The sequence below is a fragment of the Dufourea novaeangliae genome, unplaced genomic scaffold (genome assembly GCF_001272555.1).
Source record: "Dufourea novaeangliae isolate 0120121106 unplaced genomic scaffold, ASM127255v1 scaffold7, whole genome shotgun sequence".
Classification (NCBI taxonomy): domain Eukaryota; kingdom Metazoa; phylum Arthropoda; class Insecta; order Hymenoptera; family Halictidae; genus Dufourea; species Dufourea novaeangliae.
In genome coordinates this window covers 3,426,521-3,442,251 of record NW_015373896.1, presented here as the reverse complement: position 1 = coordinate 3,442,251, position 15,731 = coordinate 3,426,521, and the positions used below count along the sequence as shown (strand labels likewise).

The 15,731-nt window shown below is 46.7% G+C and overlaps 1 protein-coding gene across 1 annotated transcript; it reads right to left on the bottom strand.

Annotated features, from left to right (window-relative positions):
* Positions 1–833: 833 nt before the first annotated feature.
* LOC107191831 (L-lactate dehydrogenase-like) lies at positions 834–5,529 on the bottom strand. The gene is given in 7 exon segments (XM_015580965.1): positions 834–1,031; positions 1,398–1,521; positions 1,621–1,782; positions 1,915–2,287; positions 4,726–4,843; positions 4,920–5,069; positions 5,467–5,529. Coding segments are annotated over 7 exon segments (1,188 nt in total).
* Between the last annotated feature and the right edge of the window lie 10,202 nt (positions 5,530–15,731).

Below are 15,731 nucleotides of genomic sequence, written 5' to 3'. Positions count from 1 at the left end.
ATCAAACATTGACATCGGATTTTCGTGTTTGAAGTTGCCTCCGCATTGGAACATATATACATATATAAACTGAGCGCACAGAGAAACTATTGTTAATTCTACAAAGTTACTAATTATCTTTATTTCCTATAATACGAACACCAACACGAAATCGACGAACAGCTGTCGATATTCGCGCAGGTGGGATATTACACATCATAATCGAACGCGTTGAACAAATTTCAATTTCCGGTCGCAAGAGCTTTTACATCGAACAACTTAGGATCCATTTACTTACAACACCGGGGCCCTAGGTACGAATAACTAAATTGCCACCAATTTAACATCACCCACCGTATTAAGTTCTTCAAGGAACCGTGCTATTATCGAGCGTATTCGGTTGCCAGGATATGTAATTACGGAAATTTCTAAGCTCGAAGCTTCGTCTCGAATAACAGATTAAATAAAGTAATGGAACCGTGCGATTATACTCCCCACGTAATTACGGTATTGGATGTTGTTTCGTACAACTATTTGAACAACGCGTTAATATCGCACACGTCGAAGATCTATGGACCGACACCACGAACAGCGCATAATACGACACGAAACGGACAGTCGGTTGGTCGCGATAGTTTTCCACGAAGTCGAGGCCTGGGTGTCATTTATTACGCCGATCAAACACTCGCAACAGGGGGAACCGGTCGCCAGGTGCGGCCGCATCGTTATTGATGAAGACGCGGTTCTAAAACGTTCTTTCCTCTTCCTCTGTTTTCCCCCAGACCGCAATTTCCGGCTGTACACGCTGCTCCTCTCGTCGTGGTGTCTCTTCCTCCGCCTTTACTATCCTCCCCTTATTCTTCGCCAGCGTTTTCCGACTCCTGGAATATCCCACATTCTCGCAGCACGCCTCGGATGCTGTCGGCGCACGTCTGCACCGCGGACTTCTCCCGGTCGGACAGCTTCTGTCTAACAGTGCAATACACACCTTCCCGTCCGATCACACAGGGCACCGACATGTACACGTCCTTGTCCGTCCCGTGGGCGCAACTCTGCGCACAAAGAGATTGCCTACCTCACCAGCCGCGTGTAAATCGTTAGAAGTGTACCGATGCATCGACTAGTTGCACCTTTCTTCGAGAATTCTCGGGACGATTTGAACGAGTCATGTTTGTGGTATAGGCAGTGTATTCATTCCTGAGATAAGTGTGACAGGGGTAGCATTTTATTCTGAGTATTCTGTATTCTTTCTGTCGAAACTTAACACCTTGACACGTGGTGCAGTCTAGGTTTTGTGTTATGTTGCTCAAACTCAACGAGTTTGTTGAGGTATTTGGAGTGTTTAGGATGCTGAAGGTATTTCTAATATTCGTTATGTTTTACTAGTATTTATTATGATTTATTGTAGACTGACTTACGTGTATATGTGTTGACACTGGCAAGACGACTTTCGTGTTCCTAACAATAGCGTCGACGATTTCAGCAGCACAGATAGCGTGTCCCCAACAGTTTAAACCCTTCTTTTCATCCAGTTCTTTGCCACTGGAACGTGCACGTCCATAATAAGATTAGAATCGTCCGTTTAGTCTCCTCGTCTTGCACAATATATTTTTTCCATTTACTATAACAACGGTCACATACCATCCCTTCACAGCGTCGTCAATTTCGTACCATTTTTCGGGGTCATCCGGCTCTCCTATTCTGGGGTTTATGTCACGGAGCTTCATGCCTCCTACATGGATACTCGACCATAGAGGAACTGACAAGTAATATTTTTCATAAAATTTTTAGTATTCGATTAACCTAAATAAAATACTGTATCAACAATCAGTTCCTCGTTTTTACGTAAAATGGCCAACAAATGTCCCAACGTTTACTCAGTACAAGATACCCTATTTAGCCAAGCGTTTTATCCTTGGTTCCGAAACTAGAGACGAATTAAGAGGTGTTACTGTACATGATTAAGTACCTGCCATATCTCCTTGAGCACCAATCGTCATACAACTAACGGAGCTCCTAGCCGTGTTCAATCTCCGACTGAGGAAATCTTGAAATCTGACGGAGTCGATCAGGGTTCCTGTGCCAAGGACACGATTCGAAGGAAATCCTGAGAGTTTCCAAGTGATGTAAGACATTACATCGGCCGGCTGCGTCACGACCAGCAGAACAGACTTGCACGCGAATCGTGCGATGCCTGGTATAATCGTCTTGAACATTTTGAAATTGTGCTTTACATTGGGACTCTCGCCGGGCGGTGGTTCGCAGGCAGTAATTATGACTACTGCCGATTCCTTCACCATGCTGATATCTTTCACGATAAAAAATTCCAAATTACTAATGGAAAATAAAAATTGTGCATAAGTATATTTACTGTCCCCTCATGGAGTAAATTTATGCTCCTCAAACCATCTATTTTTCCTGATAATATCTATTTTTTTCTTTCCCTATTGAGAAATATACAAAACAGAATCGTTATTTTAATATAATCGTCTCTTACGGTATAGTGTACTTAGAAATTAGAAGTTAGAACCCCCAGGTGAAAGGAGAAAGCCGTTCGCTGAATATTTAAGCGAACCACATTCTAACGGGAAAGGATACTCGGAAAATTGTTAAGAATCAGATGTCCCGTCACGGAGACCCTTCAAGAATCTCGCCCTTTGATGAAGTCATCGGAAGCTCGTGGCATACAAAACAGTGGAAAGGATCATTTCCACCGGTTTCGAGAGATGGAATTCCCTCTTTTCTTTTTTTTTTTCTACAGGGGGAGATGCACCGATAAAGGCGCGAAGAGTACACAATCCAGCGCGGTCGGAAAAATAAAAAAGACGGAGACTTTAGTTAACGCCTGTATAAACGGCCTGCAACGTGGTCGCGCATCACGCCAAGATACACTCTCTCTTTCTCTTCTGGCAGGTAGATGATGCCCAAGATAAATTAGCCGGTAAAAACTCGTCTCTGTTCTACTTGTTCCGGTAATTGCTACCTCGGATGGATCGAGATTAAAGGGGTGTTCAGCCCTGGTGTTCGTACGGACGCGAGCGTTACAAACGTAGGAACGACCAGTATGAATTATGAAATTACGCTGTGAAATTAATGTTATACCGGGCGTTCGAACGGAACTCCGTGGTAAGTAATTTCGTCCGAACATCAATTTCGGAGCAGATTACGTGAAGATGATCGAAAATTGAACAGATGCACCTGAACGAGAAAAAACAACATCGTGCGATCGGGTCACATGGGAAAAAACGTAACAAAATGGGATATAACACTTTTTTTTACTGTTACACCATTAATCTTCAAGAATTGTTACCCGATAATACGGACAGAATTTAATCGACATGTGTTTCCGATCGATCCCTTCATCGATGCTTCGTCATAAAGTCCCAAAACATCAAAATCCTCGAATCTGAAAACCTCGCGGGACACGGTCGAAGCGCAACGTTTTCAGTCCAACGACCGCGAAAGGGCCCAAAGTCTTTTGTTCCCTGAAATTCCCGAGCAAGGTGGTATATTTTTTAACAAGCGACGGTTTACAAGGCCAGTCTGGAGGGAACTCGCGCGCACGCGGAGACACCGAGAAAGCCATGGGGATACCGAAAAAAATGTATCGTGGAGTCGATCACGGCCGAGATAAATAAGAGTGCCACGAAATTTACGAGCCTGCCCCGTGAAAAGCTCCGGGGAAACGCTTGGCTGGCCCGTCGCGTCGGCGTGTAAGCACGCGGCAATGTAGATGAGGGCCGAGATTAAAGGACAGGACCAGAAGGATCCTCGGGACTGCTCGTTCCTAAACCCCAAAACTCATTCCCCCTCCTTCCCTTCCCCCTTTTTTTTCGAGGCTGGTGACCGTTGTTTCTGACCCGTTGCACGTTGACAGAGGTCCCTGTCTCCTTCCCGTGGAACCCGATGCGACGGCCGGGTCTTTTTAAAATGGTCCCCGCGGCCGATGCTCGCCAGGCTCATCAGTCCGAACGTATCAATCGGAAACTTTCGTGAATCCCACCCCATCGTTCCAGAAGCAGATTATCGTTCGATCGCCGACACGCGGAAGAAATCGGTCTCCTCTGTCCCTGAGCCGATCGCTTCTGGGGCCCCCTCGATTCCTTTTGCGGGTAAGTAGGCCATGACGCTGAAAACGCCCGGGACGTGATTCATTTCTGTGCACATTGTACACTTGGTTCGCCTCTACTACTCTTTGTTGTTCCGGTATTTCGATGATATTTCACGGGTCGTTTGTGGTCGACGGGATGACGGTGACGGAAACGAGGGTTATGGAAGTATTGAAACGCTATCGGTCGGAAATTTTAATCGATAGAGTTTGAAATGAAATGCTTGGCATCGTACTGGGTTACTAAGAAGGTTTGATAAGTGATTTCTATCAGTCTACGTTGCTTCAATGCAATAACCCCTAACTGGCTCAGGTGGAAATCTTATTACTTGTTACAACTTTGTTATTTTGCATTCTCATGTTAGAAAATGTTGAAATAAACAAGCATTTTTTTAAGTGACTGTTGAATAAAAATAAAATATTCTACAAGTGTTCATGAGGTTCCTCAGACCCCACCTGACTAATTAGGGATTAAATTATGCATATTAACGTGAGTATGTCGATGCTAGATTCAGATACTGGTGATGTGCTACGCTAATTGGACGACAGCGTTAATTCTTCTCCACGAAGCATTACTGTTAAAAAATTATTGTGTAAAAAAAAGGCTTAGATTGAGATATAACGAACTATATGTATACCTGACGTGCCAGTTACTAGAGGACTTCCCAAAAAAACCCCGACGTGCTGAATGTCTTCGGCCTCGGCGGAAGCCTTGTTCGCGTCGTAGTCGATCAGGCAGACCTCGCTCGCCAACCTCTAAAGATCACGGGGAATCAAACGGTTGATCGAGCGTTGCGATCTGCATGCCTCGATCTCCCCTCTCTATACTAACTCTCATCAGTATCGCGATGGCGCAGGCCATTCCGATCTTCCCTATGCCCACGATCGAGACTTTGACGCGATGCGGATAGACGTCGCATGGGCCCAGCTGAGTCGTTATCAAGGCGTTCTTCGTGGTGGTCGTGATCGGGACCTTGTCGTCCTGGAATGTGGAAACGTCCTCGCATTTCAGTATCCTTGTCTCGTTATACAAAAATTCAGAAGCTGCCCCGATAAATATAATATTATAAACTAAATTTCTAAATTTATAGTTACGTAGGAAATTTCGTGAAGATTATTTAATACGTTATAATATGAGAATATTCGGTGGAAAGTATTAAAAAAACCACATTATGGTTCGATTTTTATTTTAACTTTAAAAAGTGAGGCTACATGTGAAAATAAAAGGGAAATTAAGAATGAAACAATTGTATTGCAGCTTTTGTCTTCATGGAATTAACAATCCAAAATTGAAAATGAAGCCTTCGACACAATTTCGGTCATTCTTAATTCCAATCGAATTAATCCAAAATACCAATAGAAATGGCAGAAAACTTTACATCGTCGCACGAGTCGCTGTTGATCTCCGAATCCTCCTTCGCCGTGATCTCGGTCTCGTCCATGCCGCGGGACCTGGAACCGTCAATTCGTTAACCACACGATTTCATCCGGGCAATTCGATGGCCGAATTTAAGTATCCCGCGAACCTTTTAGGGCGCTAATTGGCAGCTTCAAGTAGAGACGTTCAACGTCCTTCGTGGCTTCTCTGGCCCCCTTCCCAGCACGGTGGTTATCGGACTGCCGACTGGATGATCGTCAAGGTGGTCGGTCGGCTGTTCTTTCGCATTCGGGTTGAAAGTGCTGAAACAACCGGGCAGGTAGGAGAGAGAGGATCGCTCGTATGCAGATCCGGATCGACCTACGCAACCGCCGAGGATGCTCTTTCGGTGGGGGTCAGGTATTTCAGGCTAATCGCGCGCTCCGTTACGAGAAACAGAGAGAGGACTAAGAGCTGATGGTGCAGTAGAGGGGAGGGGAAAGGTGGACACGCGGGAAATTCTAGGGAGGAGAATAACGACGGAAGTTATCCGCGCGCTTCGCTGTAAATTAGCCGCAGGTAGTCGCCCCGGGAGCGCAGGTACATCGCGCCAGATTGTTCATATATTTCCGACTCGAATGTATACCCACGCGAGAACGAGCGCGTGTGAAATACATTATTTTCGTGCGTCGATGGCGTTACACACAACCCCTCGCGCGTTTCTTTTACGATTATCGACCTCCGCTTGCCGCTTTACGATTGACATTGTAATTTGTCACGGGTATATATGCGCCGGTCTCTGGGAATAACGTCGAGGCAGTTTCTTCTTTTTTCTTTGTTCTTGCTCCTATAAAAGCCCAACGTAATAATTGGACCCTGCAGTGCACGAGGTGATTAAGATTTTATAAAATTGTTTAGCGTTAGTTTCTTTAACACCTTTAGATTACCACTCGTTATGTACCTGTTCTCCTGTAGTTATATGAAAGTGAATAATCCCCAGTATGATTGTAACTTTAACTATACGGTATGAATAGACTGCGGATTTTCATGTCGAATATACTTCTATCACATCTATTTAGAAGAGTCCAAAATCGTGCCGTATCTCGTTGATAAATTACGGTCGATATTTGTGTGTTAAGGCGTTCCTAGTGGAAGATGTTTCGAATCAATGAAGTTCGTTTTCGCGCGTGGTTCCCGCGGATCGGGGCGCCACTTGGTCGCTCTTGGGACACATTCAATTTTAACGTTAATAATCGCCGGGAAAAATGACGGTTCTTAAATGGCGGCCATTAATCAGGCCCCGATCGATATTGCGAATGCGGCTTAACGACCGCCGTGATAACATCGGCCGTCCCGTGGCCCAGAGTTATTGAATCGCGTCAAATAATATACGAGCCAATAATGTATGAATAGTCCGGCAATTATGGGCCCTCGCCGATCGTATCTAAGGGCGCGTTTGTAATTTAGTAATCGTTCATTCTCGCCGCAGCGCGGGCGGGGTATCCCGAGCGAATATTGCTGGGGACGCGATCGCGTGTACACCGTTTCGTTTATTTCCAATTGAACATCCGCAGGTGTGTCGCGAATTCTTGCTCTTCGTTTCTCGTGACCACGCACACGAGTGGTTCCACGGCGTGGAGACCGTGTCTGTGGGTTTTCTCAGTGAACCACGTGAATTTCTCATGGATGATGATAAGTCCTCCCTCTTAGAAACAAATGATAGAATTTCTATTAAACAGTTTAGCTGGATGTGTAGCGATAAAGGTGCTTGAGCATTTCCAGTGATTCAAATTGTAATAAATTTATTGAACAGAATAAAAAATATAAAATAGTAGAATATGTGGCGGCTTTAGGACTGCCACCACGCCCTTGTTTCTAGGCGTTTAGTTTTTAGCGTTTCTCACGGTCTCGTGCGAGCCTGGTTATTGTCATGAACATTTGCTAACCAGGTTCGGGCGAGACCCGGGGTCTTACAGCTACGGCCACTTTTATCGAGGGTCTTTGGATTTTCCTAAAGGTCCTTCTTTGTTAAGCTTTTCTCTGTTTTAATTTTAACTTCCCGTTTAGGGCGCCGTGAAGGTCGAGTGCCCGTGCACATTTGGCGACCAGCTTGTGCGGTCCTTGTTGTACCCTTGATTTCTCCTTTTTACCATTTCGACACTTTCTCCGGGTTTCCCGGCATTTTCGGTTTCCTCCCCTACGTCGTCTGTCTTTCTTTTCACTCTGTCTATCCCTTTTCTTTTCGTCCTTTTTAAGTGAGCGCGTAAGGACGAGCGGGGTCAGTCTGGCTATACCGAGGTTCTGAACAGAACTTTGTCGCGAGCGCAAGGAACTTGTATACCAATAAACTAAGTATCACTGAAACGTGCTGATTACTGCTCTACTCCCTGTAATCCCACAAATATATATAATTCGGAAGGTGAGTGTATTTAAGGTAGAGTGTGGTCGTGGAAATTTGTATAATATAGTCTTGACATTTATACTAGGTGTATTAATCAGTAATCCCCTGTTTTTGTTTAATTGCGTGGCGATATATGTTAAACTGAAAGTATTTTGTCAATGTTTTGTTGAATAACGATGGTCCAGCATGCGAGTGTGTGTTATGTGATTTTTATATTCAAGTGAATCTTGCTGGATCGATCGCGATATATTTAGGTACACGTATTTCCCTCCCTCCCATCGAACAATTACAATTTGTCGCGACTTCTCATACTTCACGATTGCAAATGTATTTCGCGTCACAGAACGTGTCGATAGTGTTCGGTCGTTGAATTCATTGAGAGTGTTCGAAAGTCCTCCCTCCCGTGATGCTTTCAATTGGATAATTCGTCTTGCGCGGTTTTTTATTGACCCGGTACGGTACTTATCATCATTCATAAGGCTAGTTGAAATCGGTATCTATGAATTAAACGATTCCTCAGGGAACAGCTACGCGTACGATCGCCGTGGCGAGGAAGTAATTTAAACTCCGACGTTTATAGTTAACCGCGGCAAGTGGGAACGAAACGACCTGCTCCTAGATAATTAATTTTCCGCTTTAATTAATCATCCCCCACGATTTTATCGGGCCGGCTGGGTCAAGTAACAATAACGATCGCGTAAAGCCGGCCCCTTATCGGTTATCCCGTCGGTGCGAGAACGTTCCCCCTTGATTTACTAGCGGGCTCCGCCAATTAATGAAACGTCGATTGTTACCGGACAGGAGTAAAGAATCGTGTGTATGCTGTGTTCGTGGTTTCAGAAATTGGAATTTTCAAACCTATCACATTTTTCTTTTCAAAGAATTATTTTAATTTTCCAAACGGACTTTTTTCGTACCACTTAAGTTGACCTCAGACTACATAAACTGGCTCCAGAGAGTAAGAAATCAAGTAGGACTCTGACAAGAAAAACAACGCTAAAACAATGACTGTTCAGCGCCGCAAGAATGTATGATTAATCGTGCCTCGAACTGGTAACCCGCTCGCGGATGCTTTTTTAATTAACAGCGGGCCGAGTAGACGTGACAGGAGTAGCGAGCACGAAATCGTCCCGCGATAAAAGCGCGATCGCCTCGATAACGATGTCTCTCTCCTTCTTTCTCTCTCTGTCCCTCTTGGTACGCCAGGATTCAGCTGAACGGAACAGTGCAAACCGAGTGAGTCGGCCCGGTTCCGCCATGCGGGAGAAGATAGTCCTTGAAGGTTGGTCGTAAGCAACCGATCTTCTGGTTGTACCTCGGGCCCAGTCAACCGATCCGGACACCGGCTCGCGCGCATGCCTCCGGTGCACAATGGTTGGTAGTACCGCAGCTGATACAAGTATGTTCGCCGTGCAACCGGAATTTTAATTGGCTATTTGTTTGTCCGCTACACTTCGCGGCGCTGCTATTGTCCGGTCCCGCTGCTGGAGAAGAATGATCACCGTTCACCCCCCACCACCCCTCAACCCCCTACCTGTCCCATCGCTCGTAGTTTTGCTTTTCACCAGCGTTTGGTATTAATCCACCTCGAGGAAAGTCTCTCCTCTCCGGTGAGAATCGGGGTCTCCCTTCCTCTCTCTTCATTCGAGTCTCCCGCTTAGCCTCGAGTGTATTACGATATTTCGTTGCCCCGGTACCGATCCAACAAAGATTAAGACTCGGTGAAATTGCAGTGATTATACCGTTGAACCCGTATATACCACGAGGCGCAAGTGTAATCCCCGCTCCGTGGTCCAGCGCGACGCGCCGTATCGTTTCTCGCGGTGTACACTTATCGAGTCATTATGTACGATACGCTGTAATTGTGCGCCGGGATTTTTTTTGTTACTTCGTCGGGGTTCCTACCTAAGCGATGGACATTAATCATCGATACGATCTTCTTTCGACGCCGCCATTGCGAATGTCTCAATTTACCCAGCCGTGAACGTACCACCAGGGCGCGTTTGTCGGTCCACCCTCCCCTCCCGGATTTATCTCCATCGAATTTAATTTCGAGCAGCCGTAACGGGCGCGGCTGCGAATTTAATTCAACGCCATCGCCTCCCAACCCCCTCCAACGATTCTCTTCGGTAACGCGCCCTAATAAATTAGGAAGCGACAGGCCCGCGATTCGCTTTAATCGCCGGCGCAAGAACCGAAACACCGTGGACCGACCGCTTGTCCCAGAAATCCCGCGGACAGCCCGAAGCGGGACAAGGAACGCCGATCTGGGGGCCCGACCGGCTTCGTGGCCCATGGTTTTTGCACGGTCCGCGGAACTTATTCCAATTAAAATCGGTACCTCTGCTTTAGGTCAGACCTCCGCGGGTACGGGTTGCGAATTAACCGGGCCCCCGTACACCAGGCGACGACGATGATTTCCTAAATGAGCGAACTGCACCGCGATACCTTGCCGCTTATGTAAGCGGGTGTCTCGATCGTGAACGGAGAGGTTTTTATCGCTATTAACCCGTGGACTGTTCGGCTCAAATGTTCGTTACGTGGTGGGTGGCTTTGGGTGGGTAGTTGTATGAGGTTGTATGAGGTTTTCAAATTGATTTGGTTTGTAATAATGAAGTAGTCAGGACTTTTATATATGTATAGATAGTACATCTGATAGATAGTAACACTGTTAGATACATGCTGCTACATTTAAGTATGTATTATGCGAATAAACGTGTGCCCAACCCAGGTTAAGGGCAGTCTTATAAAATTCTTCGATTGGAACGAATATTACCCCTTTCCGCCCTGAATTATTTATTATGTCACACTGAATCTTCAGGCTGATAGCATGAGTTACAAATGCTAAGTAAGTTGACGATTCCAAATGGAAGCACACGACCACCTTTTTCTCCCACTATAATTACTGCAACAATTTAAAACTGACTTCAACTGTATCTACAATCGACATTAACGGGACCAGTACACATTCATCGCAAGGAGAAGCAAGAATGTTAAAAAAAAAAAACGTTGAAAGAATCGAGCAAACAATACCCAGGCAACGATATCCCGACGATGTATACTCATCCTCAGCTAAGAACCACGCCGGGCGACTTCGATCGAGCAGATTCCCCTGCGCGCCTGTATACTCGCCCATAATTGCAGCGTTTACCTCGATACTAAAAATCGTCGTGCGCGCCGTCCCGTGGATCTCCGCGCGAGTCGGCAGCGCGCGTGTAGACCTTGGAGCGCGATCGTAGGAGGTCGGGCCCTGTAGTGCCTAGCGTGGACGACCCCCGTGGCTCGCTGAAATATCGCGCGGACGCCGCTTCATTTCGATATTCCTCCTGGGCCCTGAGGCCCCTCCGATGAGGAGTAAAAGTTCTCCGCCGAAGATCGAAGCGACGCAAGAAATAAGGTAGGTGGAGGAGAGCACGACGATGAGGGGGACCGACGGGGTGTGTGTCTGTGTGCGTGCGCGCGGAGGGCAGCGCGAGAAAGATCTCTCTCGTTTTATTACGTCGTATCGGGAAGGGGCGAGGCCGACGCGCAATTGTTTATGCCCGTGTGTCCCGCCCTATTGGACGCATCGGATACATACACTCTTCGGAATACATACCTACCACGTATACGCGAAAGAACGAACGGTGCCGGCGAAACCGCGGCGTCATGCGTGCAACGTGCGCTCGAGAGCGCATCGTGCCCATCCGAACCCCCTCTTTGTACCCCGTTCCTCCCTCCTACGCTTTGTTTCTTCGTTCGGGCTAAGGTTATTAATGGCGTGGGCCCGGGCCCCCGGTTCCACCGAAGTGTCAGTTCCCTGACAATGACGAAGTTTGCACCTCGGGTCCCACCCCCTTCGCGTCCTATTCGACGCTGGGACCCGTCCTCGGTCCCCCTGTACGAAATTTCGAATCTTTTCGATTACCGATTTGATTGTCCCGACAGGGGGAGCATGGAATGTCGTGGGTGATGTTCGATTATCGTGGGATGGGGTCGGTGGGAGTTCGTATTTATTTCGGGGGAAATTAATCTGCTGGATTATCGTATTTGTTACCAATGCCACTATTCGAGGACTTATTCTGCTTTTCAGAGAGTTGTCTCGTTTCTAAGTGTTCTTTACTATCATTTCTTTGCACCCTCTAGTGCCCAGGTGGAGTCTCAAAGACTCTGCTGATTCATTGATTTAAACATAAATAAGTGTATTCTGTCACATTTATTTCGAAAATGTATAACTAAACTAAATCAGTGGAAAGAATTGTCAAATATCTTGAATATTTATATATTCATTTTTTTGTGTGAAACATTTTTTAATATTACCAAAAACAAGCGAGATATTCCGGGTGATAAAGTTAGGTGAACCACCCTATATGTATATGTAGGTATACGAAGAAGCGATAAAATCGTTCGCGAGTGAGAACGAAGCGTAGCCATCTCGCCATTTGCCGCGGCGCCGCGTCGCGGCACGCCGTTCTACACCATCGTTCGTCTCACCTTTTCCAACGCTTTTATATTCACCTTTCTTCCCCCGATCCGTAACTGTGCCCCCACCTCTCCTTTGGTTCGCGCAGGCTTCTCACTTTCTGGCTGTTTCTTCGCAGCAACCACGCCGCGGAAGAAAATTAATACTCGGCAAACGCTCGGTCATAAAGCTTCCTCGCGACGCGGTAATTATGTAGGGCCCCGTATTATGCGCTCCTCACCCCCCTCCCCACTCTCGTTCCCCGTTCTACGATACACCCCGTGTACGCGGCCGCGTGCTTTACGAGCTTCCGCCCGTAATAACAATGCTCCGCCACGCGATGACAAGTTAAAAACGCACCACGGATAATCGTGAATCCCAGTCAACGCGCTAGCACGCTTCGTTTCTTTCGTCATAGCGCAATAGGTTTGTCGATGCTCGAGTCATTATAATCATCGAATTTCCGTTGGTTTCTTCGTCGGTTTTCTGAAGATTGCATACTGAGAACGAATCGACGATCCCACTTAGGTTGATTCCGAGACCCGTAAAATTGATAGTTAAGGAGTGGTTGCAATTGTCCAGGCAGAAAAAGCGGCAGATGCCAGATTCGGTGAGTACACGTAGTAAGAAATGAACGGAATACTTGACTTTTTTACTGTTTCAACATCCTTATCCCGAAGGATCTGAAACCTCTCAATAAGGGTTCCAGCATTGCACACGGGCACCAAGAAAGTCGCGTGTTTCCATAAAAACAAACTTGTCCCGAACGGATCGAATGTTCTGCTAATTACAGATGTCAATCCCCCTCCCCCAGGATCCGTTATTGCCGCGCGAACAGTTTCTTGCGTGTTGACCCTAGCGAAATGTATATCGGCCGGGGCAATAACGACAAACGAGAGACGTCAATTACGCAGATTGTAAAGTAGCGGCGACGCTTGTTCGATCCGCTTTTACGATACCCCAGCTGTACCTGGCCGTGGCTTGACATGCTTTTACGCGTAATGACAAGGTGCTTGCTGCTGTTGCTCGGGCGCGCGATGAACCACGGGGGAAAAGACATCCTCCACTCCCCGAGTAAGTTTGCACGTCGGGCGGCGCATCTCTGCGTGATTACGGTCGTGAAGCTATTCCTCGGCTCGGAGAATAAAAGCGGTTTCCTCTACGGTCCATCGTGCCAAGCGAAACTCGAGCATCGGTTCCGCTTCTACAGTTTATTTGCTGCTCGTTAGGCACCGAGGGCAGCAGCAACCACGTCGTTGTTACAGTAAACGCCGTAACAGGTGAAACCGGATCGCCCCCAGCAAGAAATTGTGCCAATGGATTTTCCGTGCCGCGCCTTCGAGCAGGATCGATTGAAGCAGCAATTCTCCGGCCAGAAATGGACGATCACGAGGTGGTTTAGCGTTAATTATTGGGTTCGGTGTTACGGATGCTGAATTACTGGAGGTTGTTCTTTTTCGTATAGGTCGGTTCACGAGATAACCGTGAGTTTTGATGTATCGATTTCATTGGACTCTTTATAGTTTTATATCGAGATCGATTTCATTGGTATTTCCTTTCAGTGGATATTATGTTTCGTTCCCATTTCCCTTATCGGTTTCCTCTTATTCTTCTATCGCGAGATCAGCTATACATATAGTAATTGTAATTACCGAATTCCTTCTGTAAGGGTGTAGATAGTGTCAACATTTGAATCTCTTTGCCTGATCTTCATTTCATCTGTTGCCTCTTGTGTATAATTTCTAGTGGAACAATCATACAGACCAGCGAACGTGTTAGCTGATAACACGTTAACAAGTAGGGTATTCGGCAAATCAAGTGCTTTTCCAAGAAATACCAACAACCATAACGCGAATCAGTATACGCCAGTTGTGAATTCCTCGTAATAAACGTTCCGACAGGCTACGATAACAAGTATATTCACGATTAAACGGTTTCATGAATTTCACCAGTTTCATTGCGCGGAAGAACCTGTTCGTATAATAGGTAGCCGGACGCGTATCACCGTAGTTCACGGTAACGACAATACGGCGTTCAGAGCGAAATTAGCGTTTGCAGTTCGCGTAAGTGAAACCGTCGAGCAAAGGACAATTAATCGGACGGATAATGGCCACGTGGAGACGTTTCGCTGGATGTGAAATAAAGGGATTGTCGTTCGATAATCATCCGACTGTTGGACGTGCCGTTGAATATTCAAGCGATCGTTATTCCTACGGGGACGAGACACGGGGATAATTTAATTGGCAAGAAACCGCTCGAACCTTACGAGAGAAATTTGTTGCTCGTCTGGTCGTAAGGTTGACGTCTCATTTTCAGCAAAATATACCGTATATATGCTGATGAGACACCGGCCAATCAAATTCCCTGACCAGGTCTATGATTGTTCTTCAGTTTTAATATTTCATGAGAGGATGAGCGCACGTGACGAATCCCGATTACGCTAACATCTTCATGGGTTTCAATAATCACATGGTTCCTTCTTCGCCGCGCAAAGGTGCCAGACCCGGGGATACATTACGGTCCGTATCAACATAGGCATGCGCCGTAACGAGATTTACACTTGTTCATTAACATACCGTGCGTTGCGACCTCAGGTGCGAGCTGTTACTTCGTTAGCGGAATAGACTCGGTCTTAACCGGTTGAGGGTAAATTGATTGCTCGGACGTTATTTCCGTTGTTCCGGATAATAACTCTCTTCTAGCGTATGCTTTTGCTACTAGGATTATTGAGAATACAGTAAATCTTTAGGAACGTGAGTTTTTTCGTTAAATCTTCCGGATACAGTAGACTCACGTTAGAGTATTGCTGTGCTGGAGACAAGAGTCCGGGCTTCTTTGTTTCTACGAAGGCACACGGTACGAAAGAAAGGTTGGAAGGGAAAACAGGCGCTATTCGCCTCCATTTCACCCTAAACTAATCGACCATAATCTATCTCCTGACAGTAGCAAAAGCTTCTACAGCAACCACACTCCTAACTTCCGTCCTTTCAATACGTGGAACTCGGTTAATCGGTCGAACCCCGTGAAAAATCGATTGACCTGTTCAGTCGTCGAATCGCAGGGCGGCAAGGATCCACTCGGAAGCGGACACAGTGGATCTAGCCAGGGCCGAGTCAGACCCCATCGTTCCGTAATTTACTAGCGACGTTCCAGCCTATTCCGAAAGCCACTTTGCATTTATATGAGCGCTGGTCCTCGTAGTACCGCACTGTACGCGCGCGCGTCCCATCCTCCTGCGAGATCCTGCACGAGGCTCGACGTGCATAATATACATTTCCGTGTCGGATGAACGAAGAGGACAACGGACGAGGACCCGATGCCACGAGAGCATCGTCGTTCCGTCGCGGTTATAGGAACTCCTAAGGCCGTTGATTCGCTCGCGGTAAAGGGTGGAAGAAACGCTGGAAGTGGGAAGGGGGTACAAGCGGAAGAAACGACGAAGGGC